The sequence below is a fragment of the Thalassophryne amazonica genome, chromosome 11 (genome assembly GCF_902500255.1).
Source record: "Thalassophryne amazonica chromosome 11, fThaAma1.1, whole genome shotgun sequence".
In the NCBI taxonomy this organism is placed as follows: Eukaryota; Metazoa; Chordata; class Actinopteri; order Batrachoidiformes; family Batrachoididae; genus Thalassophryne; species Thalassophryne amazonica.
The window spans coordinates 98951233-98969617 of record NC_047113.1 but is presented as its reverse complement, the minus strand read 5'-3'; the positions used below and the strand labels follow the sequence as shown (position 1 = coordinate 98969617).

Here is an 18385-nt window from a genome sequence, read left to right as displayed (position 1 = left end):
GGTGCATTCTGATTCCACTGATCATCCTTGAGATGTTTCTACAGCTTAAATGGAGTCCACCTGGGGTAAATTCAGTTGATTGGACATGATTTGGAAAGACACCTGTCTACAAATAAGGTCTCACAGTTGACAGTGCATGTCAGAGCACAAACCAAGCATGAAGTTGTCTCAAGGCACAAATCTGGAGAAGGGTACAGCTGCTTTGAAGGTCCAATGAGCACAGTGGCCTCCATCATCTGTAAATGGAAGAAGTTCAGATCCACCAGGACTCTTCCTAGAGCTGGCCGCCCGTCAAAACTGAGAAATTGAGGGAGAAGGGCCTAAGCGACAGAGGTGACCAAGAACCTGAGGGTCACTCTGTCAGAGTGACCGTCGGAACTTAAAGAACTTGGAGCTGCTGAAAAAAAAAAAAAAAAAAAAAAAAAAACAGCAGACTAACAGCTCGCCACACCCAACACTGATTCATTGCTATATTGTTTGTGCAAATAAGTCTCCTCTGTGCACTGCATCAAGAAGCGCATGCATGGATTATGCCAAGTTAAGAGAGCAAATTTATTCTGCATGTATGTGGATAATAGCAAACACAAAAATGCATAATTAATTTACTATTTAAACACCAAGTAGACTTTTTTTAAATGAAGAAAAAAAAAACATCTACAAAGTTCAACCAAGCACTGAGTGACTTACCATCACAATGTTTGAAACATTCTGATACACCAAATAAGTTAGAAAATACGATCCGGTTTCAGAGTGCCTACCTGAGACATGAAAGAGACGACAGTGTTGACTGAAATTCTGTGTCCCGGACTGAGACGTACAGTGTGATTGAACTTTACTCTTTTGGATACAAGTTACAGGAAGTACAGTGGGGTAAAAAAGTATTTCGTCAGTCCCCGATTGTGCAAGTTCTCCTACTTAGAAAGATGAGAGAGGTCTGTAATTTTCATCATAGGTACACTTCATCTGTGAGAGACAAAATGAGAAAAAAAAAATAAAAATCCAGGAAATCACATTGTAGGATTTTTAAAGAATTTATTTGTAAATTATGGTGGAAAATAAGTATTTGGTCAATAACAAAAGTTCAACTCAATACTTTGTAACAATCTTTGTTGGCAATGACAGAGGTTAAACATTTCCTGTAAGTCTTCACCAGGTTTGCACACACTGTAGCTGTATCTGGCCCATCTTCCTCCATGCAGATCTCCTATAGAGCCAGTGAGTTTTGGGGCTGTCACTGAGAGCAACATGGACTTTCAACTCCCTCAACAAATTTTCTATGGGGGTGAGGTCTGGAGACTGGCTTGGCCTCCAGGACCTTGACTGCTTTGTACGAAGCCACTCCTTTGTTGCTGAGCGGTGCGTTTGGGATCATTGTCATGCTGGAAAACCCAGCCACGTTGGATCTTCAATGCCTCATTGATGGAAGGAGGTTTTGGCTTAAAATATCATGAATACTGGCCACGCTTCATTCTTCCCTTAACACTTATCGGTTCGTCCTGTCCCTTTGCAGAAAAACAGCCCCAAAGCATGATGTTTCCACCCCCATGCTTCCCACGTAGATATGGTGTCTTGGAATGCAACTCAGCATTCTTCTTTCACCAAACACGACGAGTTGAGTTTTTACTAAAAAGTTCTATTTTGGTTTTATCTGATCACATGATACTCTCACAATCCTCTTCTGGATCATCCATATGCTCTCTGGCAAACTTCAGATGGGCCTGGACATGTACTGGCTTAAGCAGGGGGACACGCCTGGCACTGCAGGATTTGAGTCCCTCTGTGCATAGTGTGTAGCCTTTGCTACTTTGGTCCCAGCTCTCTGCAAGTCATTCATCAGGTCCCTCCGTGTACTTCAGGATTTTGGTTCACCGTTCTCATGATCATTTTGACCCCACGGGATGACATCTTGCGTGGAGCCCCAGATCGAGGGAGATTATCAATGGTCTTGTATGTCTTCCATTTTCTTACAATTGCTCCCACAGTGATTTATTCACACCAACCCTGCTTGACTATTATAGATTCACCTCTTCCCAGCCTGGTGCACATCTACAATTTTCTTTCCTGGTGTCCTTCGACCAGCTCTTTGGTCTTGGCCATGGTTGAGATTGTATAAAAGACACCTGTCCACAGCCTCCAAACAGTCAGACTCCAGATACAAGTTCCAACTTCTTTGTCTTTCGGCTGTTCCGTAGGGGTCGCCACAGCAGATCAATCATTTCCATTCCACCCTGTCCTCTGTATCTTCCTCTGTCACACCAACCACTTGCATGTCCTCTCTCAGCACATCCTAGAACCTCCTCTGGTGGTCTCCCTCTTCTCCTCCTACCTGGTGGCTCCATCCTCAGCATCCTTTCCTATATATCCTGGGTCCCTCCTCTGCCACATGTCCAAACCATCTCAATCTCGCCTCTCTGACTTTGCTCGCAAACCGTCCCACCTGAGCTGTCCCTCTGATATGTTCATTCCTAATCTTGTCCATTCTTGTCACTCCCAAGAGAATCTCAACATCTTCAGCTCTGCCACTTCCAGCTCTGCCTCCTGTCTTTTGTTAGTGCCACTGTCTCTAACCATACAACATAGCTGGTCTCACTACTGTTTTGTAAACTTTCCCCTTCACTCTTGCTGATAGTCTTCGGTCACAATCACTCCTGCCACCTTTCTCCACCCACTCCACCCTGCCTGCACTCTCTTCTTCACCTCTCTACCACACTCTCCATTACTTTGAACAGTTGACCCCAAATATTTAAACTCGTCTACTTTCACCACTTCTACTCCTTGTAACTGCACTATTCCACTGGGCTCCCTCTTGTTCACACACATGTACTCAGTCTTGCTTCTACTGACTTTCATTCACCTTCTCTCCAAAGCATATCTCCACTTCTCCAGACTAGACTCAACTTGCTCTCCACTCTCACTACAGATCACAATGTCATCTGCAAACATCATAGTCCATGGGGACTCCTGTCTGATCACATCTGTCAACCTGTCCATCACCACTGCAAACAAGAAAGGACTCAGAGCTGATCCTTGGTGTAATCCCACCTCCACCTTGAATGAGTCTGTCATTCCGACTGCGCATCTCACCACTGTCACACTATTCTTGTACATGTCCTGCACTACCCTAACATACTTCTCTGCCACTCCAGACTTCCTCATACAATGCCACAACCTTCTCTTGGCACCCTTCATAAGCTTTTTCTAAGTCCACAAAACACAATGTAACTCTTTCTGTCCTTCTCTGTACTTTCCAACAGTATTCTCCGAGCAAAACATTGCATCTGGTGGTGCTCTTTCTCAGCATGAAACATATTGCTGCTCACAGATCTTCACCTGTTTTCCTAAGCCTAGCTTCTACTACTCTTTCCCATAACTTCATGCTGTGGCTGATCGCTTTATGCCTCTGTAGTTACTGCAGCTCTGCACATCACCCTTGTTCTGAAAATAGGAAACCAGCAGACTTCGTCTCCACTCCTCAGGCATCCTCTCACTTTCCAAGATTTTATTAAACAATCTGGTTAGAAACTCTACTGCCATTTCTCCTAGACATTTCCATGCCTCCATTGGAATGTCATCTGGACCAACTGCCTTTCCATTCTTCATCCTCTTCATAGCAGCCCTCACTTCTTCCTTGCTAATCTCTTACTTCCTGATTTACTCTCACCACATCATCCAGCCTTTTCTCTCGCCCATTTTCTTTATTCATCAACTCTTCAAAATATTCCCTCCACCTTCTCAGCACACACTCCTCACTTGTCAGCACATTACCATGTGCATCTTTTACCACCCTAACCTGCTGCACATCCTTTCCAGCTCTGTCCCTTCTTTGTCTGGCCAATCGGTACAAGTCCTTTTCTCCTTCCTTACTATTCAACTTCTTGCACAGCTCGCAATATGCCTTTTCCTTTGCTTTTGCCACTTCTCTTCTCACCTTACGCCACATCTCCTTGTACTCCTGTCTACTTTCTTCATTTCTCCGACTATCCCAAAACTTTTTCGCCAACCTCTTTCTCCTTATGCTTTCCTGGACCTCTTCATCCCACCACCAAGTCTCCTTGTCTTCCTTCCACTGTCCAGATGTCATACCCAGTACTGCCCTAGCTCTCTCCCTCACCACATCTGCAGTACTTTTCCAGTTGTCCAAAATTGCTTCCCCTCTAACTAGTGCTTCTCTCACCTGCTCGCTAAATTTCATACAACAGTCTTCCTCCTTCAGCTTCCACCATCTGATCCTTTGTTGAGCTCTTACTCTCTTCTTCTTCACCTCTAAAGTCATCCTACAAACAACCATCCTATGCTGTCTAGTGACACTCTCTCCTGCTACCACCTTACAGTCTGATTTCTTTTAGCTTGCATCTCCTATAAAGAATGTAGTCCACCTGTGTGCACCTTCCTCCACTCTTATGTTACCCTGTGCTCCTCCCTTTTCTTAAAGTAGGTATTTCACCACAGCCATTTCCATCCTTTTGCAAAATCAACTACCATCTGTCCTTCCCCATTCCTATCCTTGATACCATATCTACCCATTACTTCCTCATCACCTCTGTTCCCTTCACCAACATGCCCATTGAAGTCTGCTCCTATCACCACTCTTTCATGCTTGGGCACACTCTCCACCACCTCATCTAATACACTCCAGAAATCTTTCTCCATCTCACAACCTACCTGTGGGGCATATGCACTGATGATATTCATCATCACCCCTTCAATTTCCAACTTCACACTCATCACCCTGTCAGACACTCGCTTAACCTCCAACACACTTAACATACTCTTCCTTTAAAATGACCCCAACACCATTTCTCTTCCTGTCCTCACCATGGTACAACAACTTGTACCCACTGCCGATGCTCCTGCTCTTACTTCCCTTCCACTTGGTCTCTTGCATACACAATATGTCTACCTTTCTCCTCTCCATCTTATCAGCCAGCTCTCTCCCTTTATCAGTCATACTACCAACATTCAAAGTCCCCACTCTCATTTCCACCCTTCTAGTTTTCCTCCTCTTCGTCGTCGTCTTCGCCCAGCAGTAGCCCAATTTCCACCGGCACCCTGTTGGGCAACAGCACCGGTGGCGGACGTTAACCCGGGCCGCGACCGAGCCGCTATGGGAATTCGATTCCGAGTCTGCATAGTTGGGTTGGCTTGTTTTACGCCGGATGCCCTTCCTGACGCAACCCTCATTTATCCAGGCTTGGGACCGGCACTCAATGTACTGGCTGCACACCCCATGTGGCCGAGTTAGATAAGTTCCAACAGGTGCCATTAATACAGGTAACTGGTGGAGGACAGAGCTTCTGAAAGAAGAAGTTACAGGTCTGTGAGAGCCAGAAATCTTACTTGTTTGTGGATGACCAAATACTTATTTTCCACCATAATTTACAAATAAATTCTTTAAAAATCCTACAATGTGATTTCCTGCATTTGTTTCCTCATTTTGTCTCATAGTTGAAGTGTACCTATGATGAAAATTATATACCTCTCTCATCTTTCTAAGTAGGAGACCTTGCACAGTCAAGGACTGACTACATCCTTTTTTGCCCCACTGTACCTTAACATGAGAAGTAAGATGTGGCTTTATTAAAAGCGTGCTAACACACCTTTGGCTGAAGAACACCGACCGTGCGGTTGCAACACAGCAACAGAAGAGACATCAGAGTCAAACACGTGAATGAAGCTCCTGCACCTCTGGACGTCAGCGTCATGACTGCAAGAAATTTAGAGACACCAATTTTAAACCTGGTTTAATAAAAATATGAGGAACAAAAACAAGCTCATTTCACGTTTCATGGACTTTTATTTATTTTTTTTATTTCATTCATTTAAAAGAAAAAGACAAAAGCAGAAATGAAATTTACAAGACTTTGAATGAAAAGAAGCAGAGAGAAGAACAAGTCTTATATTTTTTAAGAGCAGCAGGGAGGCTGTAGAGGTATGAGGGCTGCTATGGACACATGCAGGATTCTGGGAGGTGATATGGACTTTTAGAAGACGTTTTTAAGGAGCAGAACTGTCAACCGACTTAAGATGAAACCAACTGTGTTCCACTTCTGGAACAGAATGTCCATGACCTTTAGCACTTGACTGTTTGGACAGTTGGTTAATGTGACCACTGGACTCAAAGTATTTGGTTACTTAGCTGTATCATCTCAATCTTTGCAGGTTTGACCATTCTTCTTTCTGCATTGTTGTATTATGAGTAGCACAAAGCAGATGGGCACCTCTCAGAGTCTGGTTTGCTTGAGGTTTCTTCCTGTAATCAAAAGGCCTCGAGGAGGTTTTCGTCACCACTGGTGTCAATGTACTTACTCAGGGGTATGACCTTACTCATGTCAAGCGCTTTGCTGCACCTTATACTGCAATTTGCTACCATATAAACAAATTTAGCTGACAAACTGAAGGACAATGGCTGCTGAAATGGGCTCCAGATGCCGCCACCCCCCCCCCCCCCCCCCCATGACCCTTAATTTGAATAGGAGGACAAACAAAATGAATGAGAGATAAACTGAATTCAAGTGTCTGGTACAGTTGATTAAAAAAAAAAAAAAAACGAGATGGATGTAAAAGCTCAGTCTGCATTTCATGTCACAGCATGACATTTTCAGATGTCAATAAACCAAATAATCCAAACATACAAAGAAATCAAAACAAATATGGTGCATCCAGAAAGTATTCACAGTGCTTCACTTTTTCCTTATTTTATTCAAAGGATTCAAGGATTCAAAAGGAGTTTATTGTCATATGCACATAGGAACATGTTCCCTGCACAATGAAATGTGTTTACTGCATTTTACCCATCTAATTGCCAGTTAGGAGCAAGAGGTCGCCTTGGCGCCCGGGGACCAGCTCCAGATGTATAGCCCTGCTCTAGGTCACGAGCAGGGCTGAGCAAACCTTGACCAGCCTCATGACACACTTAAACAACAACACACATAAGCCGGTCCGGTACATGAACACAAAAGCACACACAAGGAAAGAATTGGGAAAGAAAAACCCTCATTGCTGCCGTGTTGAACTCATGCAGCAGCACTGGAGAGCAAAAAAAAAAACAAACAAAAAAAAAAACCCATAGCACAGAAAAACAGTCATAACAAACAACAGACGACAGACAAGAGCCGAGACTTGGATGTGTCCAGTGTCCAGACAGACAGCCCGGAAGGCCGCCCGTGGTGCCATCGACAGGCCTCATCTGTCCATCCTGGGGGGATCCCAGTCCTGAATCAGTCCACCAGAGTCTCATCTCAGGACTGGGAAGGGAGGGAGGGGGAAAGACGAAGAGGCGGGGGAGACGAGGAGCAAGGCCATCAGGAGTGTTCCTCGGGGGGAGGATTTTATCCCAGCGTCCTTGAAGGACAGCTGGTGTTTGGAAACCAAATAGATATCCAGATTAACAGATGCCTGGCAGATTCCACAGTCTGAAACTTCAGAGTGTCTCCCAAAAACATCTGAATAGAGGAGATGTGGTCTTACTGACGATCAAAGCGGTTTTCCAGTGCAGCCACTCTCCCCGAGATGGATTCCAACATGCAGTTGACACCCGCCAACTGAGCTGACACTGCCCTTCCAATCGAATCAATCATGTGGGGCAGCCTGGACGGGCCAATTAATGCCGCCTCCACCTTCTTAATTTTCCAGTAAACCAGTGCTATGTCCGCCACCACACAGCAGAAACCCGGTCACCACAGCTCCAAATAAGTAAACATCTTCAACGTCTTCCACAGACAACGTGTACAGGCACATGACTTGCCACCTCCGCCAGCTGTCCATCACGTAACCCGCCACATGTGTCCCGGCAGGACAGGTCGGGTCCTCCGCTCCCGAGTGTCATCCTTTCCCCTCAAAATTATACACACACCACCGCATAATGACAACAAATTTATTACAAATAAAAACTAAGACATCATATATACAGTAGTGTTCAGAATAATAGTGCTATGTGACTAAAAAGATTAATCCAGGTTTTGAGTATATTTCTTATTGTTACATGGGAAACAAGGTACCAGTAGATTCAGTAGGTTCTCACAAATCCAACAAGACCAAGCATTCATGATATGCACACTCTTAAGGCTATGAAATTGGGCTATTAGTAAAAAAAAAAAAAGTAGAAAAGAGTGTGTTCACAATAACAGTTTAATCTGCTGTTGACGCTACAAACTCAAAACTATGTTTAAACTGCTTTTTTAGCAATCTTGTGAATCACTAAACTAGTATTTAGTTGTATAACCACAGTTTTTCATGATTTCTTCACATCTGCGAGGCATTAATTTTGTTGGTCTGGAACCAAGATTTTGCTCATTTACTAGTGTGCTTGGGGTCATTGTCTTATTGAAACATCCATTTCAAGGGCATGTCCTCTTCAGCATAAGGCAACATGACCTCTTCAAGTATTTTGACATATCCAAACTGATCCATGATACCTGGTATGCGATATATAGGCCCAACACCATAGTAGGAGAAACATGCCCATATCATGATGCTTGCACCTACATGCTTCACTGTCTTCACTGAACTGTGGCTTGAATTCAGAGTTTGGGGGTCATCTCACAAACTGTCTGTGGCCCTGGGACCCAAAAAGAACAATTTTACTCTCATCAGTCCAAAAAAAATATTCCTCCATTTCTCTTTAGGCCAGTTGATGTGTTCTTTGGCAAATTGTATCCTCTTCTGCACATGTCTTTAATTTAACAGAGGGACTTTGCGGGGGATTCTTGCAAATAAATTAGCTTCACACAGGCATCTTCTAACTGTCACAGCACTTACAGGTAACTCCAGACTGTCTTTGATCATCCTGGAGCTGATCAATGGGTGAACCTTTGCCATTCTGGTTATTCTTCTATCCATTTTGATGGTTATTTTCTGTTTTCTTCCACGCGTCTGTTTTTTTGTCCATTTTAAAGCACTGGAGATCATTGTAGTTGAACAGCCTATATTTTTTTTGCACCTGCGTATAGGTTTTCCCCTCTCCAATCAACGTTTTAATCAAACTACGCTGTTCTTCTGAACAATGTCTTGATCGTCCCATTTTCCTCAGGCTTTCAAAGAGAAAAGCATGTTCAACAGGTGCTGGCTTCATCCTTAAATAGGGGACACCTGATTCACACCTGTTTGTTCCACAAAATTGACAAACTCACTGACTGAATGCCACACTACTATTATTGTGAATACCACCTTTTCTACTTTTTTTTTTTTTTTACTAATAACCCAATTTAATAGCCTTAAGAGTGTGCATATCATGAATGCTTGGTCTTGTTGGATTTGTGAGAATCTACTGGTACCTTGTTTCCCATGTAACAATAAGAAATATACTCAAAACCTGGATTAATCTTTTTAGTCACATAGCACTACTATTATTCTGAACACTACTGTACACAAGTACTTACATCCTTTGCTCAGTACTTTGTTGATGCACCTTTGGCAACAATTACAGCCTTGGGTCTTCTTGAATATGATGCCACAAGCTTGGTGCACCTATCTTTGGCCAGTTTGGCACATTCCTCTTTGCAGCACCTCTCAAGCTCCATCAGGCTGGATGGGGAGCTTCGGTGCACAGCCATTTTCAGATCTCTCCAGAGATGTTCAATCAGATTCAGGTCTGAGCTCTGGCTGGGCCACTCAAAGACATTCACAGAGTTGTCCTGAAGACACTCCTTTGATATCTTGGCTGTGTGCTTTGGGTCATTGTCCTGCTGAAAGATGAACTGCAACCCCAAGCTGAGGTCAAGCGCGCTCTGGAGCAGGTTTTCATCCAGGATGTCTCTGTACATTGCTGCATTCATCTTTCCCTCAACCCTGACTAGTCTTCCACATGATTGCCAACCTCTGAGCTAAGGTTTTAAAAATGAATATGTTGCACCATCTGTCATGCCGAGTTATCATATTACGAGCTAACGCATGTCAGATGTCATAGAATGCAATGAACATCAACTTTCTTTGGCCTTTACTTTGGAGACCAGCATTCAACAGACAAAACTATTCCATGTATTAATCCAATTAAATTCATTTATATAGTGCCAAATCACAGCAAAGCTGACTCAAGGCACTTCACACGAGTAAGGTCTAATCCAGACGTTGCCAATCATGTGCCATGAAGGGCCAAGACACTGCAGGTTTCCCTTTCTACCAGTCAGTTCAGCAGGGGTGTCAGTAACTCCACCTGCTGAGATGACTGGTTGCAAGGAAAACCTGTACTTGTCTTGACCCTCGATGCCCACCCCTGGTCTAACTTTACCAACCCCTACAGCAAGCACATAGACAACAGTGGTTCAAACAATTGTACATAAGTACAAGTTAGTTGTGTCACCACTTTGCCAATGTCTGGAAGAAGACCCAAACTGTCACCCTCAGATGAGAGGAAATTGGTTAGGATGTTGACAAACAACCCAGCAGCCAGCAAGGTTCAGTCCTGTCATTAACTAGAAAATGCTGTAATACAAACATTACCGTCAACAGTGAGGCACGTTTTTCCATAGTCAAGAACTAAACGGACGCTCACTAAGAAAGAAGAACCTGCTCCAAAATCAAAACCTTTAAGCTTGGCTGAAATTTGGAGCTGCCCACATGGACAAGCCAAATGCCTTCAGGAGAAGATTTTTATGGTCAGAGGAGACAAACATTGAGCTATTTGGCCAGAATAACAAGAAGTATGTTTGGAGGAGTAAAGTTGAGGCTTTCAAACCTGTGAACAATCAACCCTGTGTCAATCAAACAAGGGACTGAGATATCCCATCATCCCTAATATCCATCTGAACTGAAAATGTCAAAATCTGTGCAGTAGTTTTGGCGTAATTCTGCTAATAGACAAATAAATAACTAAACGCCAATGATTTTATACGACTGCGTTTTAGAGCCACATTGAGGTTTTTTTTAAGACTTCAAGAACAAAGTCCTAACATTGTGAGAACAAAGTCGTAATATTACGAGAATAAAGACAATTTTATGAGAGAAAAATTCTGCATCTCTAAATGAGATCTGTGGAGCGCTTTGTTAAGTTTTACTTGAGTATAGGTTTTACAAATAAGGAAATACTTCATCTTTTAGCCCATCTGCACCACATTATCTCTGTCCGAGGTACGAATGACGGACAGATCCGAACTGAAGGGCCCGAGCGGACTGTGAGGTGGAAGGCCTGAGGTGGGTGTTGCATGCTGCAGTCTGTGTTTCACAGGCCCACTGATGATGTGAAGAATGCTATGACTCCTGACTGTAGTACTGATGCCTGTGTGGACTTCTCATCTTGTTGATATTACGTGGCTTGGTTTTCCATTTTCTGTTTCTTCAGCTTTGTAAAACTTTGCAAAATCTTGTAACTGTTAGAATGGCCTAAGCAGTGGGTCACCACTTTGAGTCTGGTCTGCTTGAGGTTTCTTTCTCATTATCAGAGTGAGTTTTTCCTTACCACTGTCCCCTCTGTGCTTGCTCTAGGAGTTGGTAAGGTTAGACTTTACTTGTGTGAAGCACCTTGAGGCAGCTTTGTTGTGATTTGGTGCTATATAAATGAAAAAAATAAATACTCCACACAGATTTACCATAGTGCCCTATACTGTTTGTATTTGTTCAGAATCGATGCCAATAAAGTTCAAGACATACTAAGTGACTGGAAAAGTTAATGGGTCCATCCCCTGACCTGTCTGAAGAAAACTGACAATAAAACTGATTATTTAAAGGTATTATACCAAAGCATTCCATTACATAAACAATTCATCATCTTGGCTTTTATATTTGTAATTACTTTATATCAAGTTATAAAAATGTGCGCTCAGTTTGAGTTTAAGGAAGGTAATTGTAGAAAATTTTATTTTGTGTATTGTTGTATTATAAATGGCACAAATAAATTAATGTGACATACTGTGTCCAAATACTTTTGAAGGGCTCTGTAAAGCCTATGTATTTTGAGTGTCTGGAAATGAAGGGAAAAAAAAAAATAATGAACATACAAACAAAATGAATCCTGTATATTCATGTGTATGTGACAATACATGCTAAGTAAATGCATATAACAGCCTACATTAACTACAATAATGATCATTCATAGATGAATTCTTATTTAGCCTTTTTTTTATCCTGAGTACTTTTCCTATAATATAAAGGCCTACAACGTTAGGAGTTCTTACATTGATAAAGTAAGTTGCCTGTAAAAATAAGCCACCACAAGTTACGAGGAGGTAAATTTTATATGAATTGTACTCAGTGTATTTACACCTATAGTGAGTACATTTTCTGTATTTTTTGTTAGGAGCATTAATGTATGTATATTTCACCTGTACAAATAAGCTACTTCTACGTTATATTTAAATATTTTCTTAGTATGTTTTTTATATGACTTTAGAAGTCTGCATTTATTAAATCATTTTCATGTGTCCCATCGAGAAGAGTTCGAGTGTGTCGAGTTTAGCAACAAAATGTATTAACTGTTAAAATGCAGTTTTGAGAAGTGTACACTGTAATTTACCAATCTGTATAGTAGACATGGGATGATATAATTTTTTTTTCTGTCAGGATCTTGGCCATCATAATTGATATTAACAATAATATCACAATAATTACTAAATATTGTACAAGTTTAAAAGGGCTTTAAAATGCTAGAATCACAACAGTACATTTTATTGTAGGCTAAAAGTAATATTTTTATTGCACAAGTTTTTTTCCTATGGGTCAATAACCACTGAACTTAAAATTATAATAATTTGTCTGTCCAATAAAGTCCAAAGGACACTGAGATGCAAATAAGTGAAGATTACTGTGATGACAATTATCACAATACAAAAAAAAAAAGTCTCCAGGTTAAGGATACTTTCTTTTAATTGTGAGTACATTTTACACATTACTATGTTCAGATAAACAATTTATGCATTTATTTGCCCGTCAATATAACATTGCCAGGAATCAGTGAACGAACGTGAAGTGTGACAGGGAGCACAACTTGGTGGGGTTAGGTCATCTCAACCCACGGAACTGTCGAATTATGCAACGAGGAGCAAAATTCGACAGAACAGCACATCTCGAAATCGCCTCTTTCATTGAAGAGGCGATGGCTGGACCTTCTCGTATAAATACAACTTTATTCTCGTAATATTACGAGTTTCTGTCACAAAATTATTATTTTATTCTTAGTCCATGGGATGAATCATGAGTTGTACACTTTTGCTGCACCCCCCTTGTAACTTTAGTTTGATGGTTCCAGCATGTTCCTGGGTCATATGGGATAACATTTTCACTTGTTGTCGTTCGCACAACCTGGCAGGTAATTTTGACAACAGCATTTTGTAATCGGGGGTCAGTCAAAAGAGCCGATTTCATGTCTTTATATCAAGCCAGCTAAAAAACATGTTTTGTAGTTCCAGGATCTTCAGAATGGTTGGATAGCCACAAAAAAGTGTGATACTAACCTAACTGAGCCAGTAAAAATTCATATTTTTCCATTTGTCTGCTTAATAGTTAATTTTTTGCCAAATTATGCCTGAGTTTCAGCAACAAAACTGTAAAATAAATAGTAATTCATGTACTAATATTTACTTCAATACTGTTTTTGCTTTAAGTCAGTTGATTATCTGATAAGCTGGTGCTTTTATTTTATCCAAAAAATATTATGACATGCTGATAAATAAATCTAAGATACAAGTCTAATGTATACTCAACAAAAATATAAACGCAACACTTTTGGTTTTGCTCCCATTTTGTATGAGATGAACTCAAAGATCTAAAACTTTTTCCACATACACAATATCACCATTTCCCTCAAATATTGTTCACAAACCAGTCTAAATCTGTGATAGTGAGCACTTCTCCTTTGCTGAGATAATCCATCCCACCTCACAGGTGTGCCATACCAAGATGCTGATTAGACACCATGATTAGTGCACAGCTGTGCCTTAGACTGCCCACAATAAAAGGCCACTCTGAAAGGTGCAGTTTTATCACACAGCACAATGCCACAGATGTCGCAAGATTTGAGGGAGCGTGCAATTGGCATGCTGACAGCAGGAATGTCAACCAGAGCTGTTGCTCGTGTATTGAATGTTCATGTCTCTACCATAAGCCGTCTCCAAAGGTGTTTCAGAGAATTTGGCAGTACATCCAACCAGCCTCACAACCGCAGACCACGTGTAACCACACCAGCCCAGGACCTCCACATCCAGCATGTTCACCTCCAAGATCGTCTGAGACCAGCCACTCGGACAGCTGCTGAAACAATCGATTTGCATAACCAAAGAATTTCTGCACAAACTGTCAGAAACCATCTCAGGGAAGCTCTTCTGCATGCTCGTCGTCCTCATCGGGGTCTCGACCTGACTCCAGTTCGTCGTTGTATCCGACTTGAGTGGGCAAATGCTCACATTCTCTGGCGTTTGGCACGTTGGAGAGGTGTTCGCATCACGGATGATGCAAAGGAGATGTGTTGCACTACATGAGGCAAATGGTGGTCACACCAGATACTGACTGGTATCCCCCCCAATGAAACAAAACTGCACCTTTCAGAGTGGCCTTTTATTGTGGGCACTCTAAGGCACACCTGTGCACTAATCATGGTGTCTAATCAGCATCTTGGTATGGCACACCTGTGAGGTGGGATGGATTATCTCAGCAAAGGAGAAGTGCTCACTATCATAGATTTAGACTGGTTTGTGAACAATATTTGAGGGAAATGGTGATATTGTGTATGTGGAAAAAGTTTTAGATCTTTGAGTTCATCTCATACAAAATGGGAGCAAAACCAAAAGTGTTGCGTTTATATTTTTGTTGAGTATATATATATTAAACAGCTTTATTCATGTAATCTTATCAAACACATACAAATATGTATAAAACAAACTCTTATTAAAGAATAATGAACATATAACTATTTCCATAACTGTCTCTGATCTTTGTACATGTGCTACTAGTATGCATAATATCCCAAATGTGTCACATTATATATTTAATGCCATATAGCTCTGTCTCCACAAATATACATGAATTGTGGGTGGCCATCTTACTACACGTATGTCTATTAGTGAATATCCTGTAGTACAGCATTAACTCTCTGTTGAGAGTGTTCAATCTTCATCATCAGAGTCAGTGTCAATCACATAAGTGTTGTGAGTATTGATGCAGTCGGTGCAGCCACAAGCATCTGTGCATGGCAAGACATTTTTTGGCATTAACACCTGCCCCCTGCACAGTGGTCTTTTCTGCAGTCGCAACAGATGAGTTGCAAAAGGGCCTGTGGTGCAGGTTCCTGATCCATCCAGTGGATCGAGATGTGGCCGTCAACCACATCCCAACCATGGCCGTTTGGACTGGGTGTTTGAGCAGCCGCATCCAGAGACCGACGCCAAATACATGCTTGATAAATGGCTCGTGCAACATGGTACCTTAGGGCATCTTTGGTGGGTGGCAGATGGGAGGTTTGAGCATTTTTGCTGCAGAAGAGTTTGTACCTGACACTGTCCATGTCCTCTCCCTTGTGCCCATACAAGGAGCAGACAAACCGAGCACATCCTTTTAGGCGCTCATCATCATCATTGAATGAGTTGCCAACCATCTTCATGGCATTGCACAGATCTGTATCTGACTCCACCAGCTGGAATGCCTGTTTCTTGCCTTTGCCTACAAATGAGCTGGTGCTATCATACCTTGTCAAGGCATGCATTCCTGGTAATGCTTCACACAAGTCCTCACCAAGTGATTGTCCAATGGTACTAATGTCAATGTACCTCTGCCTCTGCTTTGTTTCCTGTACAGAAGAGGATCCTGGCATCTATTTGGCTGCTGAAAGTACAGGCTAGCATAGCAACATCTGTATCTGGGGACTTTATTACAATGCATTCATGTCCACCTGATGCTGCATGGTTTGCATGAAGCAGAATTTGTGTGTCAGCTTCTTCTTGCTGTGTACACAGTTCATCCACTCTGCTGCAGACCAGGCCATTTTCCCCTGCTACAAGCTTGTGACACTCTGAACCATGAGCGATGTAAAGTTCACCAAATCCTGCAAACCTTGGGCGGTAGTGTGGTTGCTGCCACTCCTGTACTAAGAAGCTTGCCAAGTTTGTCTGGTTACCATCACTCAGGTATTTCTTCCACTGCGTGGGACACTTTTGATTGCCATCCTGGATAGTGATCCTTAACTATGGCTCCAATAATGGTTTACACATCGTATGACAATTTCGCCATACTCCTGTTATGACTTACTGTATTCTCAAAACAAGAATCGCGCAAATTCAAAAACAGAGTTATTACGGAATGAATAATAAGCCATATGGATACAAATTTTTGCTTAAACTAAAGGTGCCTGAAATCTGAAATAGTACAAAAACATAATGAAAATAAATAATGAAAAATAGTTATTTTAGGAATTAATGATTATTCTAGACTTTTAGCACTGAAAGAATGAAAAATTGGGCACAAAACAGCAGAAAAATTACATTTTTCAATACATAAATGGAAAAATATATGAGTTTAATGGCTTAATTAAGACATTGCATCCTTTATGGTGGCTATCCAACCATTCTGAAAAATCTGTAACTACAAAACATGTTTTTTAGCTGGCCTGATATAAAGACATGAAATCGGCTTTTTTGACTGACCCCTCGCTTACAAAATGCTGTTGTCAAAATTTCCTGCGGGGTTATGCGAATGACAAGAAGTGAAAATGTTATCCCATATGACCCAGGAACATGCTGAAACCATCAAACTAAAATTACGGGGGGGGTGCGCAACTAACTAATTAGGGCCTTATTTTGATTTGGCCCACGGACTATCTCATAATATTTTGACTTTATTCTCATAATATTACGAGTTTTTGTCATAAAATTGCAACTTTATTCTCGTAATATTTTTACTTCATTCTCATAATATTAAGTTTGTCATAAAATTACAACTTAATTCTCATAATATTATGACTTTATTTTCGAATTTAAAAAAAAAGATAAAAAAAAACGTGGCCCTAAAACACCATCGTAATTAAATACACAGAAACACAGACAAATACTAATAAGTGAATTTAGACGAACATTATTAAGCACCGAAGCTAACGACGTTAATACCTACCACACAAACAGCAGCAGCTGGTCAGCAGGTGGTGAAGTTAGGGTTTCATACAACCCACGGCACGCGCACTAACTAGTTCACGCGAACATACAAACCTGACGTCTATGACAGAATGTGTGTGATCAGCAGTGAGATTGTATCTGCCGTATTTATATACAAAGCGTCATTGGTCCACGTCATGTATTTCCTCCTTCTTCAGCTGTACCGCTGCCTTCATAAACAGGCAAAGTGTTCCCCACTGCCACCTAATGGTTGAGAGTGTAAAACGACTTCATTCAAATCGAACGCAGCAAGAGCAGTGTTCTGAAAAGCATAACTGTGTGTGTGTGTGTGTGTGTGTGTGTGTGTGTGTGTGTGTGTGTGTGTGTGTGTGTGTGTGTGTGTGTGTGTGTGTGTGTGTGTGTGTGTGTGTGTGTGTGTGTGTGTGTGTGTGTGTTCATATTTATATACAGCTATATGTAAAAGTTTGGGCACCCCTGATCATTTTCAGGATTTTCCTTTATAAATCATTGGTTGTCTGGATCAGAAATTTCATTTAAATATATCATATAGCAGACAAACACAGCTGATATTTGAGAAGTGAAATGAAGTTTCTAGTAGTTACAGAAAGTGCGCAATAAATATTTAAACAAAATTAGACAGGTACATAACTTTGGGCATCCTTGTCATTTGATTGATTTGAATACATTTAGCATTAATTATTGGAACACAAAATTGGTTTGGTAAGCTTACTGACCCTTCACCTCCTTACACAGGTGAATCCAATCATGAGAAAGGGTATTTAAGGTAGCCATTTTCAAATGTTTCCCCTCTTTGCATCTCTTCTAATGATTGGCAACATGGGAGCCTCTAAACAACTCTCAAATTACCTGAAAGCAAAGATTGTTCAACATCATGGTTTAGGGGAAGGATACATAAAGCTATCTCAGTGATTTCAGCTGTCAGTTTCCTCTGTGAGGAACATAGTGAGGAAATGGAAGACCATAGACACAGTACTAGTTAAGGCCCGAAGTGGCAGGTCAAGAAAAATCACAGACAAGCTGAAGCGAAGGATGATGAGAACAGTCATAGTCAACCCACAGACCTGTTCCAAAGATCTACAACTTGATCTTGCTGCAGAAAGTGTCTCTGTGCATCGTTCAACTATACAGCGCACTTTGCACAAAGAGATGCTGCATGATGCTGTAATGCAGAGGAAGTCTTTTCTACGTACACGCCACAGAGTCGCTTGATGCTTTATACTAAGGCACATTTGGACAAGCCAACTTCATTTTGGAATAAAGTGCTGTGGACTGATGAAACTAAAATTGAGTTATTAACAAGGGGCAGTATGCATGGCTGAAAAAGAACACAGCATTCC

The 18385-nt window shown here is 41.5% G+C and overlaps 1 protein-coding gene across 1 annotated transcript in view; it reads right to left on the bottom strand.

The window, feature by feature from the left end:
* The window catches only part of sil1 (SIL1 nucleotide exchange factor), a 46307-nt gene extending 29130 nt beyond the window's left edge, over positions 1-17177 (bottom strand). The window contains 2 exon segments of the mRNA XM_034180893.1: positions 5598-5704; positions 17026-17177. Of these exon segments, the coding sequence (XP_034036784.1) occupies positions 5598-5702 (105 nt within the window). The 5' untranslated portion in view covers positions 5703-5704; positions 17026-17177.
* Positions 17178-18385: the final 1208 nt, after the last annotated feature.